At 48.5% G+C, this 24,689-nt stretch overlaps 1 protein-coding gene across 1 annotated transcript in view; it reads left to right on the forward strand.

The window, feature by feature from the left end:
• The window catches only part of ngfa (nerve growth factor a (beta polypeptide)), a 98,361-nt gene extending 75,114 nt beyond the window's left edge, over positions 1-23,247 (forward strand). Inside the window, exon 2 of the mRNA XM_052484306.1 lies at positions 22,372-23,247. Within this exon, the coding sequence (XP_052340266.1) occupies positions 22,383-23,246 (864 nt within the window). The 5' untranslated portion in view covers positions 22,372-22,382 and the 3' untranslated portion in view covers position 23,247. The remainder of the gene's footprint in view (positions 1-22,371) is intronic.
• The last annotated feature ends 1,442 nt before the right edge of the window (positions 23,248-24,689 follow it).

Here is a 24,689-nt window from a genome sequence, read left to right on the forward strand (position 1 = left end):
CATCAGGTTACTCTAGAGACATCAGGTTATATCAGGTTACTCTAGAGACATCAGGTTACACTAGAGTCATCAGGTTACTCTAGAGACATCAGGTTACACTAGAGACATCAGGTTACATCAGGTTACTCTAGAGACATCAGGTTAAACTAGAGACATCAGGTTACTCGAGAGACATCAGGTTACATCGGGTTATTCGAGAGACATCAGGTTACATCGGGTTATTCTAGAGACATCAGGTTAAACTAGAGACATCAGGTTACACTAGAGACATCAGGTTACACTAGAGACATCAGGTTACACGAGAGACATCAGGTTACATCAGGTTACTCTAGAGACATCAGGTTACTCTAGAGACATCAGGATACACTAGAGACATCAGGTTACACGAGAGACATCAGGTTACATCAGGTTACTCTAGAGACATCAGGTTACTCGAGAGACATCAGGATACACTGGAGACATCAGGTTCCATCGGGTTATTCGAGAGACATCAGGTTACATCGGGTTATTCTAGAGACATCAGGTTAAACTAGAGACATCAGGTTACACTAGAGACATCAGGTTACACTAGAGACATCAGGTTACATCAGGTTACTCTAGAGACATCCGGGTACACTAGAGACATCAGGTTACTCTAGAGACATCAGGTTACACTAGAGACATCAGGTTATATCAGGTTACTCCAGATACATCAGGTTACACTAGAGACATCAGGTTACATCGGGTTATTCTAGAGACATCAGGTTAAACTAGAGACATCAGGTTACACTAGAGACATCAGGTTACTCTAGAGACATCAGGTTATATCAGGTTACTCTAGAGACATCAGGTTACTCTAGAGACATCAGGTTACACTAGAGTCATCAGGTTACATCAGGTTACTCTAGAGACATCCGGGTACACTAGAGACATCAGGTTACTCTAGAGACATCAGGTTACACTAGAGACATCAGGTTACATCAGGTTACTCTAGAGACATCACGTTACACTAGAGACATCAGGTTACTCTAGAGACATCAGGTTACACTAGAGTCATCAGGTTACATCAGGTTACTCTAGAGACATCTGGGTACACTAGAGACATCAGGTTACTCTAGAGACATCAGGTTACACTAGAGACATCAGGTTACATCAGGTTACTCTAGAGACATCACGTTACACTAGAGACATCAGGTTACTCTAGAGACATCAGGTTATATCAGGTTACTCTAGAGACATCAGGTTACACTAGAGACATCAGGTTACATCAGGTTACTCTAGAGACATCACGTTACACTAGAGACATCAGGTTACTCTAGAGACATCCGGGTACACTAGAGACATCAGGTTACTCTAGAGACATCAGGTTACACTAGAGACATCAGGTTACATCAGGTTACTCTAGAGACATCACGTTACACTAGAGACATCAGGTTACACTAGAGACATCAGGTTACATCAGGTTACTCTAGAGACATCACGTTACACTAGAGACATCAGGTTACTCTAGAGACATCAGGTTACTCTAGAGATATCAGGTTATATCAGGTTACTCTAGAGACATCAGGTTACTCTAGAGACATCAGGTTACTCTAGAGACATCAGGTTATATCAGGTTACTCTCGAGATATCAGGTTTTATCAGGTTACTCTAGATACATCAGGTTACTCTAGAGACATCAGGTTATATCAGGTTACTCTAGAGACATCAGGTTACACTAGAGTCATCAGGTTACACTAGAGACATCAGGTTACTCTAGAGACATCAGGTTACTCTAGAGACATCAGGTTACGTCAGGTTAGTAAATACAGTATCATGTGATTTAAGGCCTTTATGTCTGTATAGTAAATACAGTATCATGTGATTTAAGGCATTTATGTCTCTATTGTAAATACAGTATCATAAAATCTGTGTTGTGTTCCGATTCTCTACCGTTCGCTCAGAAGGGTCCACTTGTTTACGTTAAATCTATGAGGGGGCAGTACGTTATATCTCTTGAAATCTATGAGGGGGAGTACGTTATATCTCTTGAAATCTATGAGGGGGCAGTACGTTATATCTCTTGAAATCTATGAGGGGGGGGGGCAGTACGTTATATCTCTTGAAATCTATGAGGGGGGGGGGGGGAGTACGTTATATCTCTTGAAATCTATGAGGGGGGGGGGGGCAGTACACCAGAGAATAGATAGAGAATCAGATGGCAGCGTCAGGCATTTAGACAAAGGAGGGAAAAGAGAGACAGAAAAATACACAGAGAAGTAAAGGAGAAACTGTGCAACTGTGTTTGACATCAGGACTTCCATGGTGATATAAAGCAGTGCATTATTCTCCTTCTCAGGGTCTGCTCTACCTCTAAGCCTTGTCCAAACCAGAACAGCCCAAAGGACAGGAGCCCATCTCCTGTTTCTGTAGCGTGAGGCAGCTTGATGAACAGTACACCCCCTGGACAGGAAGGAACTCTATCTAGGTCCAACATAAATATTAAATGTGGGATTATTTAAGATATTCTTTGAAGAGGTATGGTTTCAGATGTTTTCAGGAAGATGGGCAGGGACTCTGCTGTCCTAGCTTCAGGGGGAAGCGGGTTATACCATTGGGTTGTCAGGACAGAGAAGAGTTTGGACTGAGCTGAGAGAAACCTGGGGTCGGGGGGGGGCAAGAAACCAGACGTGGCAGAACGGATTGAGGTGTAGGGTTTGAGCAGAGCCTGAAGGTAGGGATGGGCAGTTCCTCTTGCTGCTCCGTAGGCAAGCACCATCGTTTTGTAGAGGATTCGAGCTTTTGATTAGAAGCCAGTGGAGTGTGAGGAGGAGCAGGGTCACATGGGAGAACTTGGAAAGGTTAGACACCAGGCGGAATGCAGCATTCTGGATAATTCCCAGGGGTTGGATGACACAAGCAGGGAGCCCAACCAACATTGAATTGCAGTAGCCCAGACAGGAGATGACAAGTGCCTGAATTAGGATCTGTGCCACTTCCTGTGTGAGGTAGGGTCGTTCTCTACAGATGTTCCATTTCCTGTGTGAGGTATGGTTGTTCTCTACGGATGTTCCACTTCCTGTGTGAGGTAGGGTCGTACTCTATGGATGTTCCTCTTCCTGTGTGAGGTAGGGTCGTACTCTACGGATGTTCCACTTCCTGTGTGAAGTAGGGTCGTACTCTATGGATGTTCCACTTCCTGTGTGAGGTATGGTCGTACTCTATGGATGTGTCACTTCCTGTGTGAGGTAGGGTCGTACTCTATGGATGTGTCACTTCCTGTGTGAGGTAGGGTCATACTCTACAGATGTTATAGAGCATGAACCTGCAGGAGTGAGTCACTGCTTTGATGATTGCAGAGAATGACAGGGTGTGGTTCAGGGTCACACCAAGGGGAACACCGTGGAGTTGTAAACCGTGATGGAGAGGTCTTTGAGCGGGCATGCCTTTCCTGGGACGAAGAACAGCTCCATCTTGTCGAGGTTGAGCTTGAGGTGGAGGGCCGACATCCAAGCTGAGATATCTGCCAGAGGTGCTTGTCGCCATCTGGGTGTCATAGTTGAGTGTCATCCTCATAACAATGTAACAATGTTAGAAGAGATCATGAGAGGATATGACGGAGCTGAGTGACTTGGTGTATAGACTTGGTGTATAGAGAGAAGAGGAGAGGGCCAAGAACTGAGCCCTGGGGGACACCAGTAGTGAGAGTACATGGTGCAGACACAGATCCTCTCCATGTCACCTGGTAGGAGAGGATCTGATAGAGCCTGAGACACCCAGCCCTGAGAGGGTGGAGAGGAGGATCTGATAGAGTCTGAGACACCCAGCCCTGAGAGGGTGGAGAGGAGGCAGAGCCTGAGACGCCCAGCCCTGAGAGGGTGGAGAGGAGGATCTGATAGAGCCTGAGACACCCAGCCCTGAGAGGGTGGAGAGGAGGATCTGATAGAGCCTGAGACGCCCAGCCCTGAGAGGGTGGAGAGGAGGATCTGATAGAGCCTGAGACACCCAGCCCTGAGAGGGTGGAGAGGAGGATCTGATAGAGCCTGAGACACCCAGCCCTGAGAGGGTGGAGAGGAGGATCTGATAGAGCCTGAGACACCCAGCCCTGAGAGGGTGGAGAGGAGGATCTGATAGAGTCTGAGACACCCAGCCCTGAGAGGGTGGAGAGGAGGATCTGATAGAGCCTGAGACACCCAGCCCTGAGAGGGTGGAGAGGAGGATCTGATAGAGCCTGAGACACCCAGCCCTGAGAGGGTGGAGAGGAGGATCTGATAGAGCCTGAGACACCCAGCCCTGAGAGGGTGGAGAGGAGGATCTGATAGAGCCTGAGACACCCAGCCCTGAGAGGGTGGAGAGGAGGCAGAGCCTGAGACGCCCAGCCCTGAGAGGGTGGAGAGGAGGATCTGATAGAGCCTGAGACACCCAGCCCTGAGAGGGTGGAGAGGAGGATCTGATAGAGTCTGAGACACCCAGCCCTGAGAGGGTGGAGAGGAGGATCTGATAGAGTCTGAGACACCCAGCCCTGAGAGGGTGGAGAGGAGGATCTGATAGAGCCTGAGACACCCAGCCCTGAGAGGGTGGAGAGGAGGATCTGATAGAGTCTGAGACACCCAGCCCTGAGAGGGTGGAGAGGAGGCAGAGCCTGAGACGCCCAGCCCTGAGAGGGTGGAGAGGAGGATCTGATAGAGTCTGAGACACCCAGCCCTGAGAGGGTGGAGAGGAGGATCTGATAGAGCCTGAGACACCCAGCCCTGAGAGGGTGGAGAGGAGGATCTGATAGAGCCTGAGACGCCCAGCCCTGAGAGGGTGGAGAGGAGGATCTGATAGAGCCTGAGACGCCCAGCCCTGAGAGGGTGGAGAGGAGGCAGAGCCTGAGACGCCCAGCCCTGAGAGGGTGGGAGAGGAGGATCTGATAGAGACTGAGTCTCCCAGCCATTAGAGGGTGGAGAGGAGGATCTGATAGAGCCTGAGACGCCCAGCCCTGAGAGGGTGGAGAGGAGGATCTGATAGAGCCTGAGACACCCAGCCCTGAGAGGGTGGAGAGGAGGATCTGATAGAGCCTGAGACGCCCAGCCCTGAGAGGGTGGAGAGGAGGATCTGATAGAGCCTGAGACGCCCAGCCCTGAGAGGGTGGAGAGGAGGCAGAGCCTGAGACGCCCAGCCCTGAGAGGGTGGAGAGGAGGATCTGATAGAGACTGAGTCTCCCAGCCCTGAGAGGGTGGAGAGGAGGTTCTGATAGAGCCTGAGACGCCCAGCCCTGAGAGGGTGGAGAGGAGGATCTGATAGAGCCTGAGACACCCAGCCCTGAGAGGGTGGAGAGGAGGATCTGATAGAGCCTGAGACACCCAGCCCTGAGAGGGTGGAGAGGAGGATCTGATAGAGTCTGAGACACCCAGCCCTGAGAGGGTGGAGAGGAGGATCTGATAGAGCCTGAGACACCCAGCCCTGAGAGGGTGGAGAGGAGGATCTGATAGAGTCTGAGACACCCAGCCCTGAGAGGGTGGAGAGGAGGATCTGATAGAGTCTGAGACACCCAGCCCTGAGAGGGTGGAGAGGAGGATCTGATGGTTCATGGTGTCGAAAGGCATCGGATAGATCTACGAGGATGAGAACAGAGGAGAGAGAGTCAACTTTGGCAGTGACACAGAGGAGCGCAGTCTCGGTTAAGTGAGCCGTCTTGAAGTCCGACTGGTTAGGGTCCAGAAGATCATTCTGAGAGCGAGAGCGAGAGCGAGAGAGAGAGTTGATCAGAGATAGAACGCGAGAGAGAGAGAGAGAGAGAGAGAGAGAGAGAGAGAGAGAGAGAGAGAGAGAGAGAGAGAGAGAGAGAGAGAGAGAGAGGGGAGAGAGAGAGAGGGGGTTGATCTGAGACAGCACGCGCAAGTATTTTGGAAAGAAAAGAAAGAAGGGATACTGATCTGTATTTTTTGACATCAGAGGAGTCGAGTTTTGATTTCTTGAGGAAGGGGAATCAAATCAAATATATTTATAAAGCCCTTTTACATCAGCAGATGTCACAAAGTGCTGTACAGAAACCCAGCCTAAAACCCCAAACAGCAAGCAATGCAGGTGTAGAAGCACGGTGGCTAGGAAAAACTCGCTAGAAAGGCAAGACTCTAGGAAGAAACCTAGAGAGGAACCAGGCTCTGAGGGGTGGCCAGTCCTCTTCTGGCTGTGCTGGGTAGAGAGGAACCAGGCTCTGAGGGGTGGCCAGTCCTCTTCTGGCTGTGCTGGGGGAGAGGAACCAGGCTCTGAGGGGTGGCCAGTCCTCTTCTGGCTGTGCTGGGGGAGAGGAACCAGGCTCTGAGGGGTTGCCAGTCCTCTTCTGGCTGTGCTGGGTGGAGATTATAACAGAACATGGCGGGACGGAGGGAGGGAAACAGCATGCCTGGGACATGTAGCACATCTGGCGAACAGGTCAGAGTTCCACAGCCACAGGCAAAACAGCAGAAATTGGATTAGCAGCACGACCAGGTGGACTGGGGACCGGGACAGCCAGGAGTCATCAGGCCAGGTAGTTCTGAGGCCTGGTCCTAGGGCTCAGGTACAGACAGGCGGACAGGCGGACGGACGGAGAGAAAATACTTAAGTTCACACAGCCTTCGTAATAGAGTCAGAGGCAGAGAATCCCAGTGGAGAGAGGGGAGCCGGCCAGGAAGAGAGGGCGTTTCGTCATTCCAGTCCCTTGCCGTTCACCATCGCACACCTGTGCCAGACTACATTCAATCAATGAAGAGATGAGTCTTCAGCAAGGACTTAAAGGTTGAGACCGAGTCTGCATCGCTCACATGGATAGGCAGACCCATTCCATAAAAATGTAAGAGAAAGCCTTCCAGCTGTTTGCTTAGAAATTCTAGGGACAATTAGGAGGCCTGCGTCATGTGATCGTAGGGTACGTGTAATTATGTACGGCAGAACCAAATTGGAAAGATAGGTAGGAGCAAGCCCACGCAATGCTTTGTAGGTTACGGAGACGTCTCCGTCTCCAGCTCTGTGTCTGTCTTCCCTGTCTCTGTCTCCTGTTCTGTGTCTGTCTTCCCTGTATCTGGCTCCAGCTCTGTGTCTGTCTTCCCTGTCTCTGTCTCCTGTTCTGTGTCTGTCTTCCCTGTCTCTGTCTCCAGTTCTGTGTCTGTCTTCCCTGTCTCTGGCTCCAGCTCTGTGTCTGTCTTCCTCATCTCTGTCTCCAGCTCTGTGTCTGTCTTCCCTGTCTCTGTCTCCAGCTCTGTGTCTGTCTTCCCTGTCTCTGTCTCCAGCTCTGTGTCTGTCTTCCCTGTCTCCGTCTCCAGTTCTGTGTCTGTCTTCCCTGTCTCTGTCTCCAGCTCTGTGTCTGTCTTCCCTGTCTCTGTCTCCAGCTCTGTGTCTGTCTTCCCTGTCTCTGGCTCCAGTTCGGTGTCTGTCTTCCCTGTCTCTGTCTCCAGTTCTGTGTCTGTCTTCCTCGTCTCTGTCTCATGTTCTGTGTCTGTCTTCCCTGTCTCTGTCTCCAGCTCTGTGTCTGTCTTCCCTGTCTCTGGCTCCAGCTCTGTGTCTGTCTTCCTCGTCTCTGTCTCCAGTTCTGTGTCTGTCTTCCCTGTCTCTGGCTCCAGCTCTGTGTCTGTCTTCCTCGTCTCTGTCTCCAGCTCTGTGTCTGTCTTCCCTGTCTCTGTCTCCAGCTCTGTGTCTGTTGTGTGGTAGACGGGATACTCTGTCTGTTCTTTCCTAGCCCACGTTTGCAGCTGCTGTTGCGAACTCAACGGGCTAAGAGGTATCACTTCTGTAGTGAAGAAGAGTTCAAAGTTCATAACATTCTCAACCAAAGCTCACGCTGAGGTGGTTTCGTTCTGTAGTTATTCTCTGAACCATTCTGACATTGGATCGTCATCCTATTGTACCCGGAACAGCTATTATCTGAACCATTCTGACATCGGATCGTCATCCTAATGTATCCGGAACAGGAGGTTACATTTTCGTCAAGGCTTTATATAGTGGAGGGATAGAAGGGTATGTTTCATAGTTTTATAACCCATGTCCCTTCACAGGGGTGGGCCACTGATTGAGCAGAGCTCTAACCTTATGAAAGCCCAAATCTCTCATTTGGAAGCTAAAATTACATTTCATCCTTTCACCAATAATTTTATATTCAAACATTTAAATTGAACAACAATTCCATGTGAATCCGATAACTACAATGTGTAGACTTTCCACTGTAGAGTTTGTTATTCTATCATTGATGAGAATGTCTCAGACCGAACTAACATCATATTCATTAAGTGCCAACGCATATGTTCAACTGGTCGGATTACCAAAATATGGTTAATTTCCCCCCACCTTCTGATGTTCCCAGAATCTCTATGTTAACCTGAAGGGTTTGCAAATATCACATCAGTAGGGTAGAGAGAGGAAAAATTGGGAAGAGGTATTTCTGATTGTCATAAACCTACCCGCAGGCCAACGTCATGACACTGGTATATATAAAGCCAACTGTAAAACCAACTACAACAAGGCTACTGACATCATCCATCATCTCATCGGGAGATTGGTGTGCCAAAACTCGTCCTCTGTGATTTTACCTGGTGATTTTACCTTGTGAAACGCCTCCCAAATTATGAACAATATGTAACCTGCTGTATGTAACTCGATATTAAAAATAAAAAAAACTAGATATCTGTTATGGAGGTATATTGCATGGCTATAAAGCACCTCTTGGGGACTCAGATTATAAATTAATTTTGCTCTCACCTAGTATAATGCATGGCTACAAAGCTATCCAGGCTGTATCACAACCGGCCGTGATTAGGAGTCCCACAGAGCGTCGTCTGGGTTTGGCCGGTGTAGACCGTCATTGTAAATATGAATTTGTTGTTAACTGACTTGTCTAGTTATATGAAGAAAAAAAAAAAAATATATATATATATATATATATATATATATATATATATATATATATATATATATATATATATATATATATATATATATATATATACATACAGTGGGGCAAAAACAAGTATTTAGTCAGCCACCAATTGTGCAAGTTCTCCCACTTGTTTGTAGGTGACCAAATAGGGGTCTGTTGATATCCCTCTAGTGGTGTGGGGTCTACACTCGGCCTTGTCTCAGGGTAGTAAGTTAGGGGTCTGTTGATATCCCTCTAGTGGTGTGGTGTCTATACTCGGCCTTGTCTCAGGGTAGTAAGTTAGGGGTCTGTTGATATCCCTCTAGTGGTGTGGGGTCTATACTCGGCCTTGTCTCAGGGTAGTAAGTTAGGGGTCTGTTGATATCCCTCTAGTGGTGTGGGGTCTACACTCGGCCTTGTCTCAGGGTAGTAAGTTAGGGGTCTGTTGATATCCCTCTAGTGGTGTGGTGTCTATACTCGGCCTTGTCTCAGGGTAGTAAGTTAGGGGTCTGTTGATATCCCTCTAGTGGTGTGGGGTCTATACTCGGCCTTGTCTCAGGGTAGTAAGTTAGGGGTCTGTTGATATCCCTCTAGTGGTGTGGGGTCTATACTCGGCCTTGTCTCAGGGTAGTAAGTTAGGGGTCTGTAGATATCCCTCTAGTGGTGTGGGGTCTATACTCGGCCTTGTCTCAGGGTAGTAAGTTAGGGGTCTGTTGATATTCCTCTAGTGGTGTGGGGTCTATACTCGGCCTTGTCTCAGGGTAGTAAGTTAGGGGTCTGTTGATATTCCTCTAGTGGTGTGGGGTCTATACTCGGCCTTGTCTCAGGGTAGTAAGTTAGGGGTCTGTTGATATCCCTCTAGTGGTGTGGGGTCTATACTCGGCCTTGTCTCAGGGTAGTAAGTTAGGGGTCTGTAGATATCCCTCTAGTGGTGTGGGGTCTATACTCGGCCTTGTCTCAGGGTAGTAAGTTAGGGGTCTGTTGATATTCCTCTAGTGGTGTGGGGTCTATACTCGGCCTTGTCTCAGGGTAGTAAGTTAGGGGTCTGTTGATATTCCTCTAGTGGTGTGGGATCTACACTCGGCCTTGTCTCAGGGCAGTAAGTTAGGGGTCTGTAGATATCCCTCTAGTGGTGTGGGGTCTACACTCGGCCTTGTCTCAGGGTAGTAAGTTAGGGGTCTGTTGATATCCCTCTAGTGGTGTGGGGTCTATACTCGGCCTTGTCTCAGGGTAGTAAGTTAGGGGTCTGTTGATATCCCTCTAGTGGTGTGGGGTCTACACTCGGCCTGGTCTCAGGGCAGTAAGTTAGGGGTCTGTTGATATTCCTCTAGTGGTGTGGGGTCTATACTCTGCCTTGTCTCAGGGTAGTAAGTTAGGGGTCTGTTGATATCCCTCTAGTGGTGTGGGGTCTATACTCGGCCTTGTCTCAGGGTAGTAAGTTAGGGGTCTGTTGATATCCCTCTAGTGGTGTGGGGTCTATACTCGGCCTTGTCTCAGGGTAGTAAGTTAGGGGTCTGTTGATATCCCTCTAGTGGTGTGGGGTCTATACTCGGCCTTGTCTCAGGGCAGTACGTTGGTGGTTTGAAGATATCCCTCTAGTGGTGTGTGGGCTGTGCTTTGGCAAAGTGGGTGGGTTATATCCTGCCTGGTTGGCCCTGGGTATCGTCGGACTGGGCCACAGTGTCTCCTGACCCCTCCTGACCCCTCCTGTCTCAGCCTCCAGTATTTATGCTGTAGTAGTTTATGAGTCGGGGGGCTAGGTTCAGTTTGTTATATCTGGAGTATTTCTCCTGTCCTGTGTGAATTATTTTTGTAGATTTTTTATCTGTCTTTGACACATCCTGATATTTTGGTGAACAAGCAAAAATACTTTTGATTGACTTTTTCTAAAACAAGTCTTATTCTAAAATAGATTTTTTTTAAATCCTCAGCAAACAAATACTCCCATTAAATCAAAGTAAAAACAGGTATTTAGAAAATAAAAACAGAAAAAACAGAAAAACTTATTTATATAAGTATTATATATATATTTATATAAGTATTCCGACTGGGGAGAAGGTTCAACTTCCAACAGGACAACGGCACTAAGCACAGAGCTAAGACAACGCAGGAGTGGCTTCGGGACAAGTCTCTGAATGTCCTTGAGTGGCCCAGCCAGAGCCTGGATTTGAACCCAATTGAACATCTCTGAAGAGACCTGAACATAGCTGTGTAGCAACGCTCCCCATCCAACCTGACAGAGCTTGAGAGGATCTGCAGTGAAGAATGGGGGAAACTCCCCAAATACAGGTGTGCCATGTTTGTAGCGTCATACCCAAGAAGACTGGAGGCTGTAATCGCTACCAAAGGTCCTTCAACAAAGTACTGAGTAAAAGGTCTAAATACTTATCACATTTACATATTTCATATCTTTTAAAATTCATAAATTTGCAAATTTGTTTTTGCTTTTACATGATGGGGGGTATTGTGTGTCGATTGATGAATGAAACAAAATAATATAATACATTTTTAGAATAAGTGTGTAAAGTAACAAAATGTGGAAAATGTAAAGGGGTCTGTAGTGTTGTCGAATCATACAAAACGTTGTTATGGCAACTGTAAAATGACCAACGTTGCGAAGCTTTCTTGAACCAAATGACAGATTATCTCCTATTATGCTAAATCTAGTTGATTATTATATTATATAATCATATAATACATATATATATATATATACAGGTAGGAGATCAGCTCATGGATAACGGGGAGATGAAAAAGAGGAAATAGTTGAAATATCAAAGGTGTAATAACGGAGATCAAATTTATTTTTATTTTTTTCCCCCATATCTACTGTCATAGCGTTTGTTGATCACACATTCTCTTCCGACGCTCTCGTCTGGGCAGCAATAGGAGACAGCGCAGAGAAGCAGGGGAAATGCTACAGTTGTATTTTGACATGCTTAGTCGAGACATGCTTTGATAATGCATCCTATAATGGATTACAGAATAAAGTTAGGACTTTTCAAGCGAAACAGGAGTCAGGATTTTGGGTTTCAGTGGGATCGGGACGATAGGAAAATAGCCTAGGTTCTATATAAGGATATATAAAGCAACCATGTGACTCAATAGATACATAATACTCTTGATTTAAGCTACATTGTTACATTAAACGAGGTAAACTATGACAAGAGCAGCTAGAGAACATATTAATGTTTAGTTTAGTTTTTAGTTTAGGTTAAGTTTAGTTTTTAGTTTAGGTTAGGTTTAGTTTTTAGTTTCGGTTAGGTTTAGTTTTTAGTTTAGATTAGGTTTAGTTTTTAGTTTAGGTTAGGTTAGGTTAGGTTAGGTTAGGTTAGGTTTAGTTTTTAGGTTAGGTTTAGTTTTTAGTTTAGGTTAAGTTTAGTTTTTAATTTAGGTTAGGTTTAGTTTTTAGTTTAGGTTAGGTTTAGTTTTAGTTTAGGACAGGTTTAGTTTTTAATTTAGGACAGGTTTAGTTTTTAGTTTAGGACAGGTTTAGTTTTTAGTTTAGGACAGGTTTAGTTTTTAGTTTAGGACAGGTTTAGTTTTTAGTTTAGGACAGGTTTAGTTTTTAGTTTAGGTTAGGATTAGTTTTTAGGTTAGGTTTAGTTTTTAGTTTAGGTAAGGTTTAGTTTTTAGTTTAGGTTAGGTAAGTGAAAGGCGATTCCAGCCACTCGCCAGTTCTGGTGAGTCAGATTGGGCCAAGGGACCACCACACAGGTGAAGGAAGGTGGCTCTTCTCATCCTGAAATTGAGGAGCCGTTCTCTGTCAGTCCAGAAGTCAAATTGTGGTTTCATTTTGTTTTTCGAATGGCATGAGACATAAAAAATCTATAGCAATTTAGCCTATTATTATAACAGGCTGGGCTGCTGTGTGGTTATAACAGCCTGGGCTGCTGTGTGGTTATAACAGCCTGGGCTGCTGTGTGGTTATAACAGGCTGGGCTGCTGTGTGGTTATAACAGCCTGGGCTGCTGTGTGGTTATAACAGCCTGGGCTGCTGTGTGGTTATAACAGGCTGGGCTGCTGTGTGGTTATAACAGGCTGGGCTGCTGTGTAGTTATAACAGGCTGGGCTGCTGTGTGGTTATAACAGCCTGGGCTGCTGTGTGGTTATAACAGGCTGGGCTGCTGTGTGGTTATAACAGCCTGGGCTGCTGTGTGGTTATAACAGGCTGGGCTGCTGTGTAGTTATAACAGCCTGGGCTGCTGTGTGGTTATAACAGCCTGGGCTGCTGTGTGGTTATAACAGGCTGGGCTGCTGTGTGGTTATAACAGCCTGGGCTGCTGTGTGGTTATAACAGCCTGGGCTGCTGTGTGGTTATAACAGCCTGGGCTGCTGTGTGGTTATAACAGGCTGGGCTGCTGTGTGGTTATAACAGCCTGGGCTGCTGTGTGGTTATAACAGCCTGGGCTGCTGTGTGGTTATAACAGCCTGGGCTGCTGTGTGGTTATAACAGGCTGGGCTGCTGTGTGGTTATAACAGCCTGGGCTGCTGTGTGGTTATAACAGCCTGTATGAAAACTACCAATAAACAGCGTGATGATGCAATCCAAACGGTGCTGAAATGATCATCTAGGTGACCACATGGCTTAATGCTTTACATCAGTACACCATTTAGACAACTACAACAGTTTGAATCATGCCTTCAACTGCATTAGCCTAATGTATTCTATTATGTTCCTGACTCAGTTGATCAAGGTGTCTTGACCTTGTCTCCCAACTCCGCTGCCCCCCAGTGGCTGTTCCCTCGTCTCCCAACTCCGCTGCCCCCCAATGGCTGTTCCCTCGTCTCCCCACTCCGCTGCCCCCTCGTCTCCCAACTCCGCTGCCCCCCAATGGCTGTTCCCTCGTCTCCCAACTCCGCTGCCCCCCAATGGCTGTTCCCTCGTCTCCCCACTCCGCTGCCCCCTCGTCTCCCAACTCCGCTGCCGCCCAATGGCTGTTCCCTCGTCTCCCAACTCCGCTGCCCCCCAATGGCTGTTCCCTCGTCTCCCAACTCCGCTGCCCCCCAATGGCTGTTCCCTCGTCTCCCCACTCCGCTGCCCCCTCGTCTCCCAACTCCGCTGCCGCCCAATGGCTGTTCCCTCGTCTCCCAACTCCGCTGCCCCCCAATGGCTGTTCCCTCGTCTCCCAACTCCGCTGCCCCCCAATGGCTGTTCCCTCGTCTCCCAACTCCGCTGCCCCCAATGGCTGTTCCCTCGTCTCCCAACTCCGCTGCCCCCCAATGGCGGTTCCCTCGTCTCCCAACTCCGCTGCCCCCCAATGGCGGTTCCCTCGTCTCCCAACTCCGCTGCCCCCTCGTCTCCCAACTCCGCTGCCGCCCAATGGCTGTTCCCTCGTCTCCCAATTCCGCTGCCCCCCAATGGCGGTTCCCTCGTCTCCCAACTCCGCTGCCCCCCAATGGCTGTTCCCTCGTCTCCCCACTCCGCTGCCCCCTCGTCTCCCGACTCCGCTGCCCCCAATGGCTGTTCCCTCGTCTCCCAACTCCGCTGCCCCCCAATGGCTGTTCCCTCGTCTCCCAACTCCGCTGCCCCCCAATGGCTGTTCCCTCGTCTCCCAACTCCGCTGCCCCCCAATGGCTGTTCCCTCGTCTCCCAACTCCGCTGCCCCCCAATGGCTGTTCCCTCGTCTCCCAACTCAGCTGCCGTCCAATGGCTGTTCCCTCGTCTCCCCACTCCGCTGCCACCCAATGGCTCTGTGTGTCTGTGTGTAATAACCCCTTAAACCTGGATTCCTGCTCCAGATCCTCTTTTGCATTCTGACCGATGTGCCAGTTTACTACAGTCCAGGGTGGCATCAACAGTCCTGAACATAGTCTACAGTCCAGGGTGGCATCAACAGTCCTGAACATAGTCTACAGTCCAGGGTGGCATCAACAGTCCTGAACATAGTCTACAGTCCAGGGTGGCATCAACAGTCCTGAACATAGTCTACAGTCCAGGGTGGCATCAACAGTCCTGAACATAGTCTACAGTCCAGGGTGGCATCAACAGTCCTGAACATAGTCTACAGTCCAGGGTGGCATCAACAGTCCTGAACATAGTCTACAGTCCAGGGTGGCATCAACAGTCCTGAACATAGTCTACAGTCCAGGGTGGCATCAACAAAATGGGGTTAAAATGTATAAATAACTAAATATATAAAATAAAATAATAAAAATGGCTGATTCTAACAGGACCAAAAGACACTGGTGTAGGTACCCTTAGTGGGAAGTGGACGTCAACACCCAAACAACTGGATGGGGGTCTGGGGGAACTCTCCCGGATTTGTGGGGGACTCCTTTCCGAATGCCAACTAATTCAGTACTTTCAGTCTCTTACAGGAACTGTGGTGCGTGCCTAATGTAAAGCAGCTGTTGATTTTAACCCCCTTCCCCTCTTTAAAAGGAAAAACCATATGTTTTACATAAATGTAATAGCCAGGAGGCGATCTCCCGATAGCGATGGAACTTAAGCTTAGCGGATGTTTTAACGATGCATAGTTTCTATAACAGCCAAAGAACACACGCGCGTTTCCCGAACATGTTAGAACGTGTGTCAATGCTGATCGGATCGAAAGAAAGAAAGGCAGCCTTGCTCTCGGATGAGCGTTCTCCATTCAAATCTTGCCTTAAGCTTAGATACCGAGGAAGGATCAGCTCCTAGAAATAAATGATCACCCATTGCTGCAAATATTGAGTCGGCTTATTCTAATGCTTAGGACACATGTTGATAGACCTACACATCATGAAATTAGACAGTAGCCTACAATGAGCAAAATATAACTAATTGATTGAACATGAAAATTATTTCAATGTGATTTAAATACACTGCTCCAAACACATAAAGGGAACACTTAAACAACACAATGTAACTCCAAGTCAATCACACTTCTGTGAAATAAATCAAACTGTCCACGTAGGAAGCAACACTGATTGGCAATAAATTTCACATGCTGTTGTGCAACTGGAATAGACAACAGGTGGAAATTATAGGCAATTAGCAAGACACCCCCAATAAAGGAGTGGTTCTGCAGGTGGTGACCACACAGACCACTTCACAGACCACTACAGCCCAACACCGTGCAGGACATTTTTCATTTGACAGAGAACACCAAGATTAGCAAATTCGCCACTGTTGCCCTGTGCTCTTCACAGATGAAAGCAGGTTCACACTGAGCACATGTGACAGACGTGACAGTCTGGAGACGCCGTGGAGAACGTTCTGCTGCCTGCAACATCCTCCAGCATGACCGGTTTGGCGGTGAGTCAGTCATGGTGTGGGGTGGCATTTCTTTGGGGGGCCGCACAGCCCTCCGATGTTGCTCGCCAGAGGTAGCCTGACTGCCATTAGGTACCTCAGACCCCTTGTGAGACCATATGCTGGTGCGGTTGGCCCTGGGTTCCTCCTAATGCAAGACCATGCTAGACCTCATGTGGCTGGAGTGTGTCAGCAGTTCCTGCAAGAGGAAGGCATTGATGCTATGGACTGGCCCGCTCGTTCCCCAGACCTGAATCCAATTGAGCACATCTGGGACATCATGTCTCGCTCCATCCACCAACGCCACGTTGCACCACAGACTGTCCAGGAGTTGGCGGATGCTTTAGTCCAGGTTTGGGAGGAGATCCCTCAGGAGACCATCCGCCACCTCATCAGGAGCAAGCCCAGGCGTTGTAGGGAGGTCATACAGGCACGTGGAGGCCACACACATTACTGAGACTCATTTTGACCTTTTTTAAGGACATTACACCAAAGTTGGATCAGCCTGTAGTGTGGACTCCAAATCCAGACCTCCATGGGTTGATCAATTTAATTTCCATTGATAATTTTTGTGTGATTTTGTTGTCAGCACATTCAACTATGTAAAGAAAAAAGTATTTCATAGGAATATTTCATTCATTCAGATCTAGGATGTGTTATTTTAGTGTTCCCTTTATTTTTTTGAGCAGCCTATGTAGCCAACCGTATTTATCTTTCGATAAAGTATATTTTTACCCTTTGCTTGTTTATAATACAACTTTATATTGTAGTCAACTTCATTTTGAAGTAATCGGAGGTCACAGAGAGACCGCTTGATTTTATGTGTAGCGGAGGTCTTCAGTGGATAAAGTGCTCAGGCAGAAGGCACAATTAGCGGTTCTACGAGTGGTTTGAGGAAGTCGCTTAAATAACGATCGTTTTCAAGGGCAACTTTAGTAACTATGTTTTTTTGGAAACAGCTCAGAGATTTAATGATGTGCCTACGGAGGTTCTAACCATGATCTTAACCTTTTGGATGTTTTGGGGAAACTGGGTTCTGGACAATACATTATGTGAGACAAACAAAAATATATTACATTTTCATCATTTGGTACAATCACCTTCCGGGGGTAAAAACCTTGGAAATTAAAAACAAAAAAAAACAATGTTTTAATTAAGAAGTGAGTGTTGGTCATAATTATAATTATGGTCTTAAGCCGAAAAAGAAAGGAAATTCACATGAGTTTAAGGGTTGGATGGTTTAAGGGTTGAAGGGTTGGAGGGTTGGAGGGTTGGAGGGTTAAGGGTTGGAGGGTTGGAGGGTTGGAGGGTTGGAGGGTTAAGGGTTGGAGGGTTGGAGGGTTGGAGGGTTGGAGGGTTAAGGGTTGGAGGGTTAAGGGTTGGAGGGTTGGAGGGTTAAGGGTTGGAGGGTTGGAGGGTTAAGGGTTGGAGGGTTAAGGGTTGGAGGGTTGGAGGGTTAAGGGTTGGAGGGTTGGAGGGTTAAGGGTTTAAGGGTTGGAGGGTTGGAGGGTTGGAGGGTTAAGGGTTGGAGGGTTAGGGTTGGAGGGTTGGAGGGTTAAGGGTTGGAGGGTTGGAGGGTTGGAGGGTTGGAGGGTTAAGGGTTGGAGGGTTGGAGGGTTAAGGGTTGGAGGGTTGGAGGGTTGGAGGGTTGGAGGGTTAAGGGTTGGAGGGTTGGAGGGTTGGAGGGTTGGAGGGTTAAGGGTTGGAGGGTTAAGGGTTGGAGGGTTGGAGGGTTAAGGGTTGGAGGGTTGGAGGGTTAAGGGTTGGAGGGTTAAGGGTTGGAGGGTTGGAGGGTTAAGGGTTGGAGGGTTGGAGGGTTGGAGGGTTGGAGGGTTGGAGGGTTGGAGGGTTGGAGGGTTGGAGGGTTAAGGGTTGGAGGGTTAAGGGTTGGAGGGTTGGAGGGTTAAGGGTTGGAGGGTTGGAGGGTTGGAGGGTTGGAGGGTTAAGGGTTGGAGGGTTGGAGGGTTAAGGGTTGGAGGGTTAAGGGTTGGAGGGTTGGAGGGTTGGAGGGTTGGAGGGTTGGAGGGTTAAGGGTTGGAGGGTTAAGGGTTGGAGGGTTGGAGGGTTAAGGGTTGGAGGGTTAAGGGGTGGAGGGTTGGAGGGTTGGAGGGTTGGAGGGTTGGAGGGTTGGAGGGTTAAGGGTTGGAGGGTTAAGGGTTGGAGGGTTGGAGGGTTGGAGGGTTGGAGGGTTGGAGGGTTGGAGGGTTGGAGGGTTAAGGGTTGGAGGGTTAAGGGTTGGAGGGTTGGAGGGTTAAGGGTTGGAGGGTTGGAGGGTTGGAGGGTTGGAGGGAGGGTTAAGGGTTGGAGGGTTGGAGGGTTGGAGGGTTGGAGGGTTAAGGGTTGGAGGGTTGGAGGGTTGAGGGTTGGAGGGTTGGAGGGTTGGAGGGTTGGAGGGTTGGAGGGTTAAGGGTTGGAGGGTTGGAGGGTTGGAGGGTTAAGGGTTGGAGGGTTGGAGGGTTGGAGGGTTGGAGGGTTGGAGGGTTGGAGGGTTAAGGGTTGGAGGGTTGGAGGGTTGGAGGGTTGGAGGGTTAAGGGTTGGAGGGTTGGAGGGTTAAGGGTTGGAGGGTTAAGGGTTGGAGGGTTGGAGGGTTAAGGGTTGGAGGGTTGGAGGGTTGGAGGGTTGGAGGGTTAAGGGTTGGAGGGTTGGAGGGTTGGTGGGTTAAGGGTTGGAGGGTTGGAGGGTTGGAGGGTTGGAGGGTTGGAGGGTTGGAGGGTTAAGGGTTGGAGGGTTGGAGGGTTGGAGGGTTGGAGGGTTAAGGGTTGGAGGGTTGGAGGGTTGGAGGGTTAAGGGTTGGAGGGTTGGAGGGTTGGAGGGTTGGAGGGTTAAGGGTTGGAGGGTTGGAGGGTTGGAGGGTTTAAGGGTTGGAGGGTTGAGGGTTGGAGGGTTGGAGGGTTAAGGGTTGGAGGGTTGGAGGGTTGGAGGGTTGGAGGGTTAAGGGTTGGAGGGTTGGAGGGTTGGAGGGTTTAAGGGTTGAAGGGTTAAGGGTTGGAGGGTTAGGGGTTGGAGGGTTAAGGGTTGGAGGGTTGGAGGGTTAAGGGTTGGAGGGTTGGAGGGTTGGAGGGTTAGGGGTTGGAGGGTTAAGGGTTGGAGGGTTTAAGGGTTGGAGGGTTAAGGGTTGGAGGGTTAAGGGTTGGAGGGTTGGAGGGTTTAAGGGTTGGAGGGTTAAGGGTTGGAGGGTTAAGGGTTGGAGGGTTTAAGGGTTGGAGGGTTTAAGGGTTGGAGGGTTGGAGGGTTGGAGGGTTGGAGGGTTTAAGGGTTGGAGGGTTTAAGGGTTTAAGGGTTGGAGGGATGGAGGGTTTAAGGGTTGGAAGGTTGGAGGGTTTATGGGTTGGAAGGTTGGAGGGTTTATGGGTTGGAAGGTTGGAGGGTTTAAGGGTTGGAGGGTTTAAGGGTTGGAGGGTTGGAGGGTTGGAGGGTTGGAGGGTTGGAGGGTTTAAGGGTTGGAGGGTTTAAGGGTTTAAGGGTTGGAGGGTTGGAGGATTGGGTTCAAGTGTTTAAAAAGGTTGGAGGGTTTAAGGGTTGGTGGGTTGGAGGGTTTAAGGGTTGGAAGGTTGGAGGGTTTATGGGTTGGAAGGTTGGAGGGTTTATGGGTTGGAAGGTTGGAGGGTTTATGGGTTGGAAGGTTGGAGGGTTTATGGGTTGGTGGGTTAAGGGTTCAAGTGTTTAAACAGGTTGGATGGTTTAAGGATTGGAGGGTTTAATGGATGGAGGGTTTGAGGGTTGGAGGGTTGGTGGGTTAAGGGTTGGTGGGTTAAGGGTTGGCGGGTTTAAGGGTTGGAGGGTTGGAGGGTTGGATGGTTTAAGGGTTGGAGGGTTAAGGGTTGGTGGGTTAAGGGTTGGTGAGTTAAGGGTTGGTGGGTTGAGGGTTGGTGGGTTTAAGGGTTGGAGGGTTGGAGGGTTGGAGGGTTGGTGGGTTAAGGGTTGGTGGGTTAAGGGTTGGTGAGTTGGACGTTTAAGGGTTTTTACTTAGTGATGAGAATTGGTACACACACACAGGATGTTAAGCTTATCCCATAGACTTTGCTAGATGACACATTTTTGTATCTGTCCCATTATGATGCATGTGCAGCGCCATTAAGGCCATCTCCATTTTGAAGTAGGCAATTTTCTTCCACTACTTCTATGAGTAGGTTGCATACAGTCACCTGGAGTTTTTTTACTGGTGATTTACTGTTATGGAATTCATCTACAGCTATGGAATGTTTGCTCAGGAATATAATTCATTGGCTGATTCTTCCTGATAACCTGGATGGAATTGTTTGATTCTTCTTCAACCCATAGGAAGTCCCACCCAGTTCCTAAGTCCTCAATGTCCATGCCAAAACAGGTCATCTTCATCTCTATAGGATATCCGTAGTAACTGTCTGTGTTTCAGGACGTGTGTCCATGAGGTCCATGTGGCTATGGCATGATGTTGTTGTTGTTGACATGCAATGTGTTGTTTTTGTTGACAGGATGTTGTGTTGTTGTTGTTAACAGGACGTGTGTTGATGCTGTTGTTGTTGACAGGATGTGTGTTGATGCTGTTGTTGTTGACAGGACGTGTGTTGATGCTGTTGTTGTTAACAGGACGTGTGTTGATGCTGTTGTTGTTAACAGGACGTGTGTTGATGCTGTTGTTGTTGACAGGACGTGTGTTGATGCTGTTGTTGTTGACAGGATGTGTGTTGATGTTGTTGTTGACAGAATGTGTGTTGATGTTGTTGTTGTTGACAGGATGTGTGTTGATGCTGTTGTTGTTGACAGGATGTGTGTTGATGCTGTTGTTGTTGACCGGACATGTGTTGTTGTTGTTGTTGACAGGACATATGTTGTTGATGACAAGACGTGTGTTGTTGTTGTTGACGGAACATATGTTGTTGTTGTTGTTAACAGGACATATGTTGTTGATGACAAGACGTGTGTTGTTGTTGTTGACAGGACGTGTGTTGTTGACAGGACGTGTGTTGTTGTTGTTAACAGGACATATGTTGTTGCTGTTGTTGTTGATGACAAGACGTGTGTTGTTGTTGTTGACAGGACGTATGTTGTTGTTGTTGTTGACAGGACATGTGTTGTTGTTGTTGTTAACAGGACATATGTTGTTGATGACAAGACGTGTGTTGTTGTTGTTGACAGGACGTGTGTTGTTGACAGGACGTGTGTTGTTGTTGTTGTTGACAGGACGTGTGTTGTTGACAGGACGTGTGTTGTTGACAGGACGTGTGTTGTTGTTGTTGTTGACAGGACGTGTGTTGTTGTTGTTGTTGACAGGACGTGTGTTGTTGACAGGACGTGTGTTGTTGTTGTTGACAGGACATATGTTGTTGTTGACAGGACGTGTGTTGTTGTTGTTGACAGGACGTGTGTTGTTGACAGGACGTGTGTTGTTGTTGTTGTTGACAGGACGTGTGTTGTTGACAGGACGTGTGTTGTTGACAGGACGTGTGTTGTTGTTGTTGACAGGACGCGTGTTGTTGACAGGACGTGTGTTGTTGTTGTTGTTGACAGGACGTGTGTTGTTGACAGGACGTGTGTTGTTGTTGACAGGACGTGTGTTGTTGTTGTTGACAGGACGTGTGTTGTTGTTGTTGACAGGACGTGTGTTGTTGACAGGACGTGTGTTGTTGTTGTTGTTGACAGGACGTGTGTTGTTGACAGGACGTGTGTTGTTGACAGGAGGTGTGTTGTTGACAGGACGTGTGTTGTTGTTGACAGGACGTGTGTTGTTGTTGTTGACAGGACGTGTGTTGTTGACAGGACGTGTGTTGTTGTTGTTGACAGGACATATGTTGTTGTTGACAGGACGTGTGTTGTTGACAGGACGTGTGTTGTTGTTGACAGGACGTGTGTTGTTGACAGGACGTGTGTTGTTGTTGTTGACAGGACGTGTGTTGTTGTTGTTGACAAGACGTGTGTTGTTGTTGTTGACAGGACGTGTGTTGTTGACAGGACGTGTGTTGTTGTTGACAGGACGTGTGTTGTTGTTGACAGGACATGTGTTGTTGTTGTTGACAGGAGGTGTGTTGTTGTTGACAGGACATGTGTTGTTGTTGTTGACAGGAGGTGTGTTGTTGTTGTTGACAGGAATGTGTTTATGTTGTTGTTGACAGGACGTGTGTTGTTGTTGACAGGACATGTGTTGTTGTTGTTGACAGGAGGTGTGTTGTTGTTGTTGACAGGAATGTGTTTATGTTGTTGTTGACAGGACGTGTGTTGTTGTTGACAGGACGTGTGTTGTTGTTGACAGGACATGTGTTGTTGTTGTTGACAGGAGGTGTGTTGTTGTTGTTGACAGGAATGTGTTTATGTTGTTGTTGACAGGACGTGTGCCCATGAGGTCGTTGCTGTTGGTGCTTCTGCTGATTGGCGTCCAGGCTGTACTGAACATGGGAGGTGTCCTGGGCCCGGTGGCAGCCAACCACAGCGCAGAACACCACACAGTAGCCAATGGCAGAGCAAAACAGCAGCGGGCGGCCCGCCTCTCAGTGTCACCTCAGCAGGAGCAGCAGACTCAGCAGAGACCCAGCCGGACCAGACAGGCCCACAGGCCAGCCTCTCTACCCCAGGGCAGGATCTCTTCCCTGGGCCACTCTGAGACAGGCTCCCCCTCTACCTCCTCCATCCCGGAGGTGGACACCAAACTGTTCAGCAAGCGGCTCTACCACTCCTCGCCGCGCGTCGTCTTCAGCGACGTACCCCCCTCTCACCACGGCCTGGGGGGGGGGACGGGGGAAGAGGAGGGAGAGGAGGAAGTGGGGAGGGTGATGGGTGGGGGAGTGAGGGTGAGGCGGAAGGCGGGGGGGCAGCCCATGCACAGGGGGGAGTACTCCGTGTGCGACAGCATCAGCGTGTGGTTGGGGAACCTGACCAAGGCCACAGACATCGCCGGCAACGAGGTGGAGGTTCTGCCAGAGGTGAAGATAGACAACGTCCGCAAGAGACAGTTCTTCTACGAGACCACCTGCCGCGTGGCCACACCCCCGGGGGGCGGAGCTGGGGCTAGGGGAGGGGCCAGTGGAGGCATTTCTAAAGCAGGGTGCCGCGGCATCGACAGCCGTCACTGGAACTCGTACTGCACCAACACGCACACGTACGTGCTCGCGCTCACCAAGTCCAAGGAGCAGATGGCGTGGAGGCTGATACGCATCAACGCAGCGTGTGTGTGCGTCCTCAGCCGCAAGTCCTGGAGGCACTGACCTTTAACCCCTGGGACTATGGACCCTGAACCACACACCATCATCACTGACCTTTAACCCCTGGGAATATGGACCATGAACCCTGAACCACACACAGTACACACACCATCAATACTGACCTTTAACGCCTGGGAATATGGACCATTAACCCTGAACCACACAGTACACACACCATCAATACTGACCTTTAACGCCTGGGAATATGGACCATTAACCCTGAACCACACAGTACACACACCATCAATACTGACCTTTAACGCCTGGGAATATGGACCATTAACCCTGAACCACACAGTACACACACCATCAATACTGACCTTTAACGCCTGGGAATATGGATCATTAACCCTGAACCACACACAGTACACACATCATCATCACTGGCCTTTAACCCCTGGGAATATGGACCATGGACCATGGACCCTGAACCACACACCATCATCACTGACCTTTAACCCCTGGGAATATGGACCATGAACCCTGAACCACACACCATCATCACTGACCTTTAACCCCTGGGACTATGGACCCTGAACCACACACAGTACACACATCATCATCGGCCGTCATTAGGGGTCGAGTATGATTGCCCTCCACACACACACTCTTGAATCACCCCCCTACCTCAGTCAGTGTCCTGGTTCTTCTAAGTTATGAGGACTGTAAGTCATATTTATATTTTAAACAGTCAAATATGAATATATATATATATTAAATAAGTGTGTATATATACACACATCATGAAATCAAGCTTTCATTGTTGTGTTGTTGTTGATGCTGTTATTTATTAAACTCTTCAGTATATGCCTGGTTCCTTACTCTCATTGGCTGTTGGAGCTTTTCAGAGATCTCTATTGACACCATGCAGAGAGACATGGTGTGTGTGTGTGTGTGTGTGTGTGTGTGTGTGTCTGGTGATACTCTCCTTATGGGTACCAGAAGTCCTCACAAACAAGTGGGGACATTTCACCGGTCCCTACAAGGTTAAAAGGCTTTTTTAGGCTTAGGGGTTAGGTTTAGGGTTCAAATTAGGGTTAGGGTTAAGGGTTAAGTTTAGGGTTTAACGGTTAAGGAAAATAGGATTTGAATGGGAATCAATTGTTTGGTCCCCACAAGGATAGCATAACAAACATGTGTGTTTGTGAGTTTGCATGGTGCCTGTGGACATGTCGGAGAATCTCACCCTGGCCGTGCTGGCCCTCACTGGTCGACCAGGCAGAGTACAAGAATACACACACTGTCCGGGACCAACCTGATGCTGGAACTTCGGTATTCCCGTCACCTTGGAGTGCTGGTGGTAACAAAGCCGAGGGTGTTGAGAACTATGTGATGTTAGAGCTATCACATGAGGGACGGTCCCAACTAACATCTGGACACCGAAGGAGAGGTGGAGAGAGAAGGGAGAGGAGGGGGTGAGTGCAAGGGGTAGGATAGAGTGGAGGA

This window comes from Oncorhynchus keta, chromosome 28 (genome assembly GCF_023373465.1).
Source record: "Oncorhynchus keta strain PuntledgeMale-10-30-2019 chromosome 28, Oket_V2, whole genome shotgun sequence".
NCBI classification, from domain to species: domain Eukaryota; kingdom Metazoa; phylum Chordata; class Actinopteri; order Salmoniformes; family Salmonidae; genus Oncorhynchus; species Oncorhynchus keta.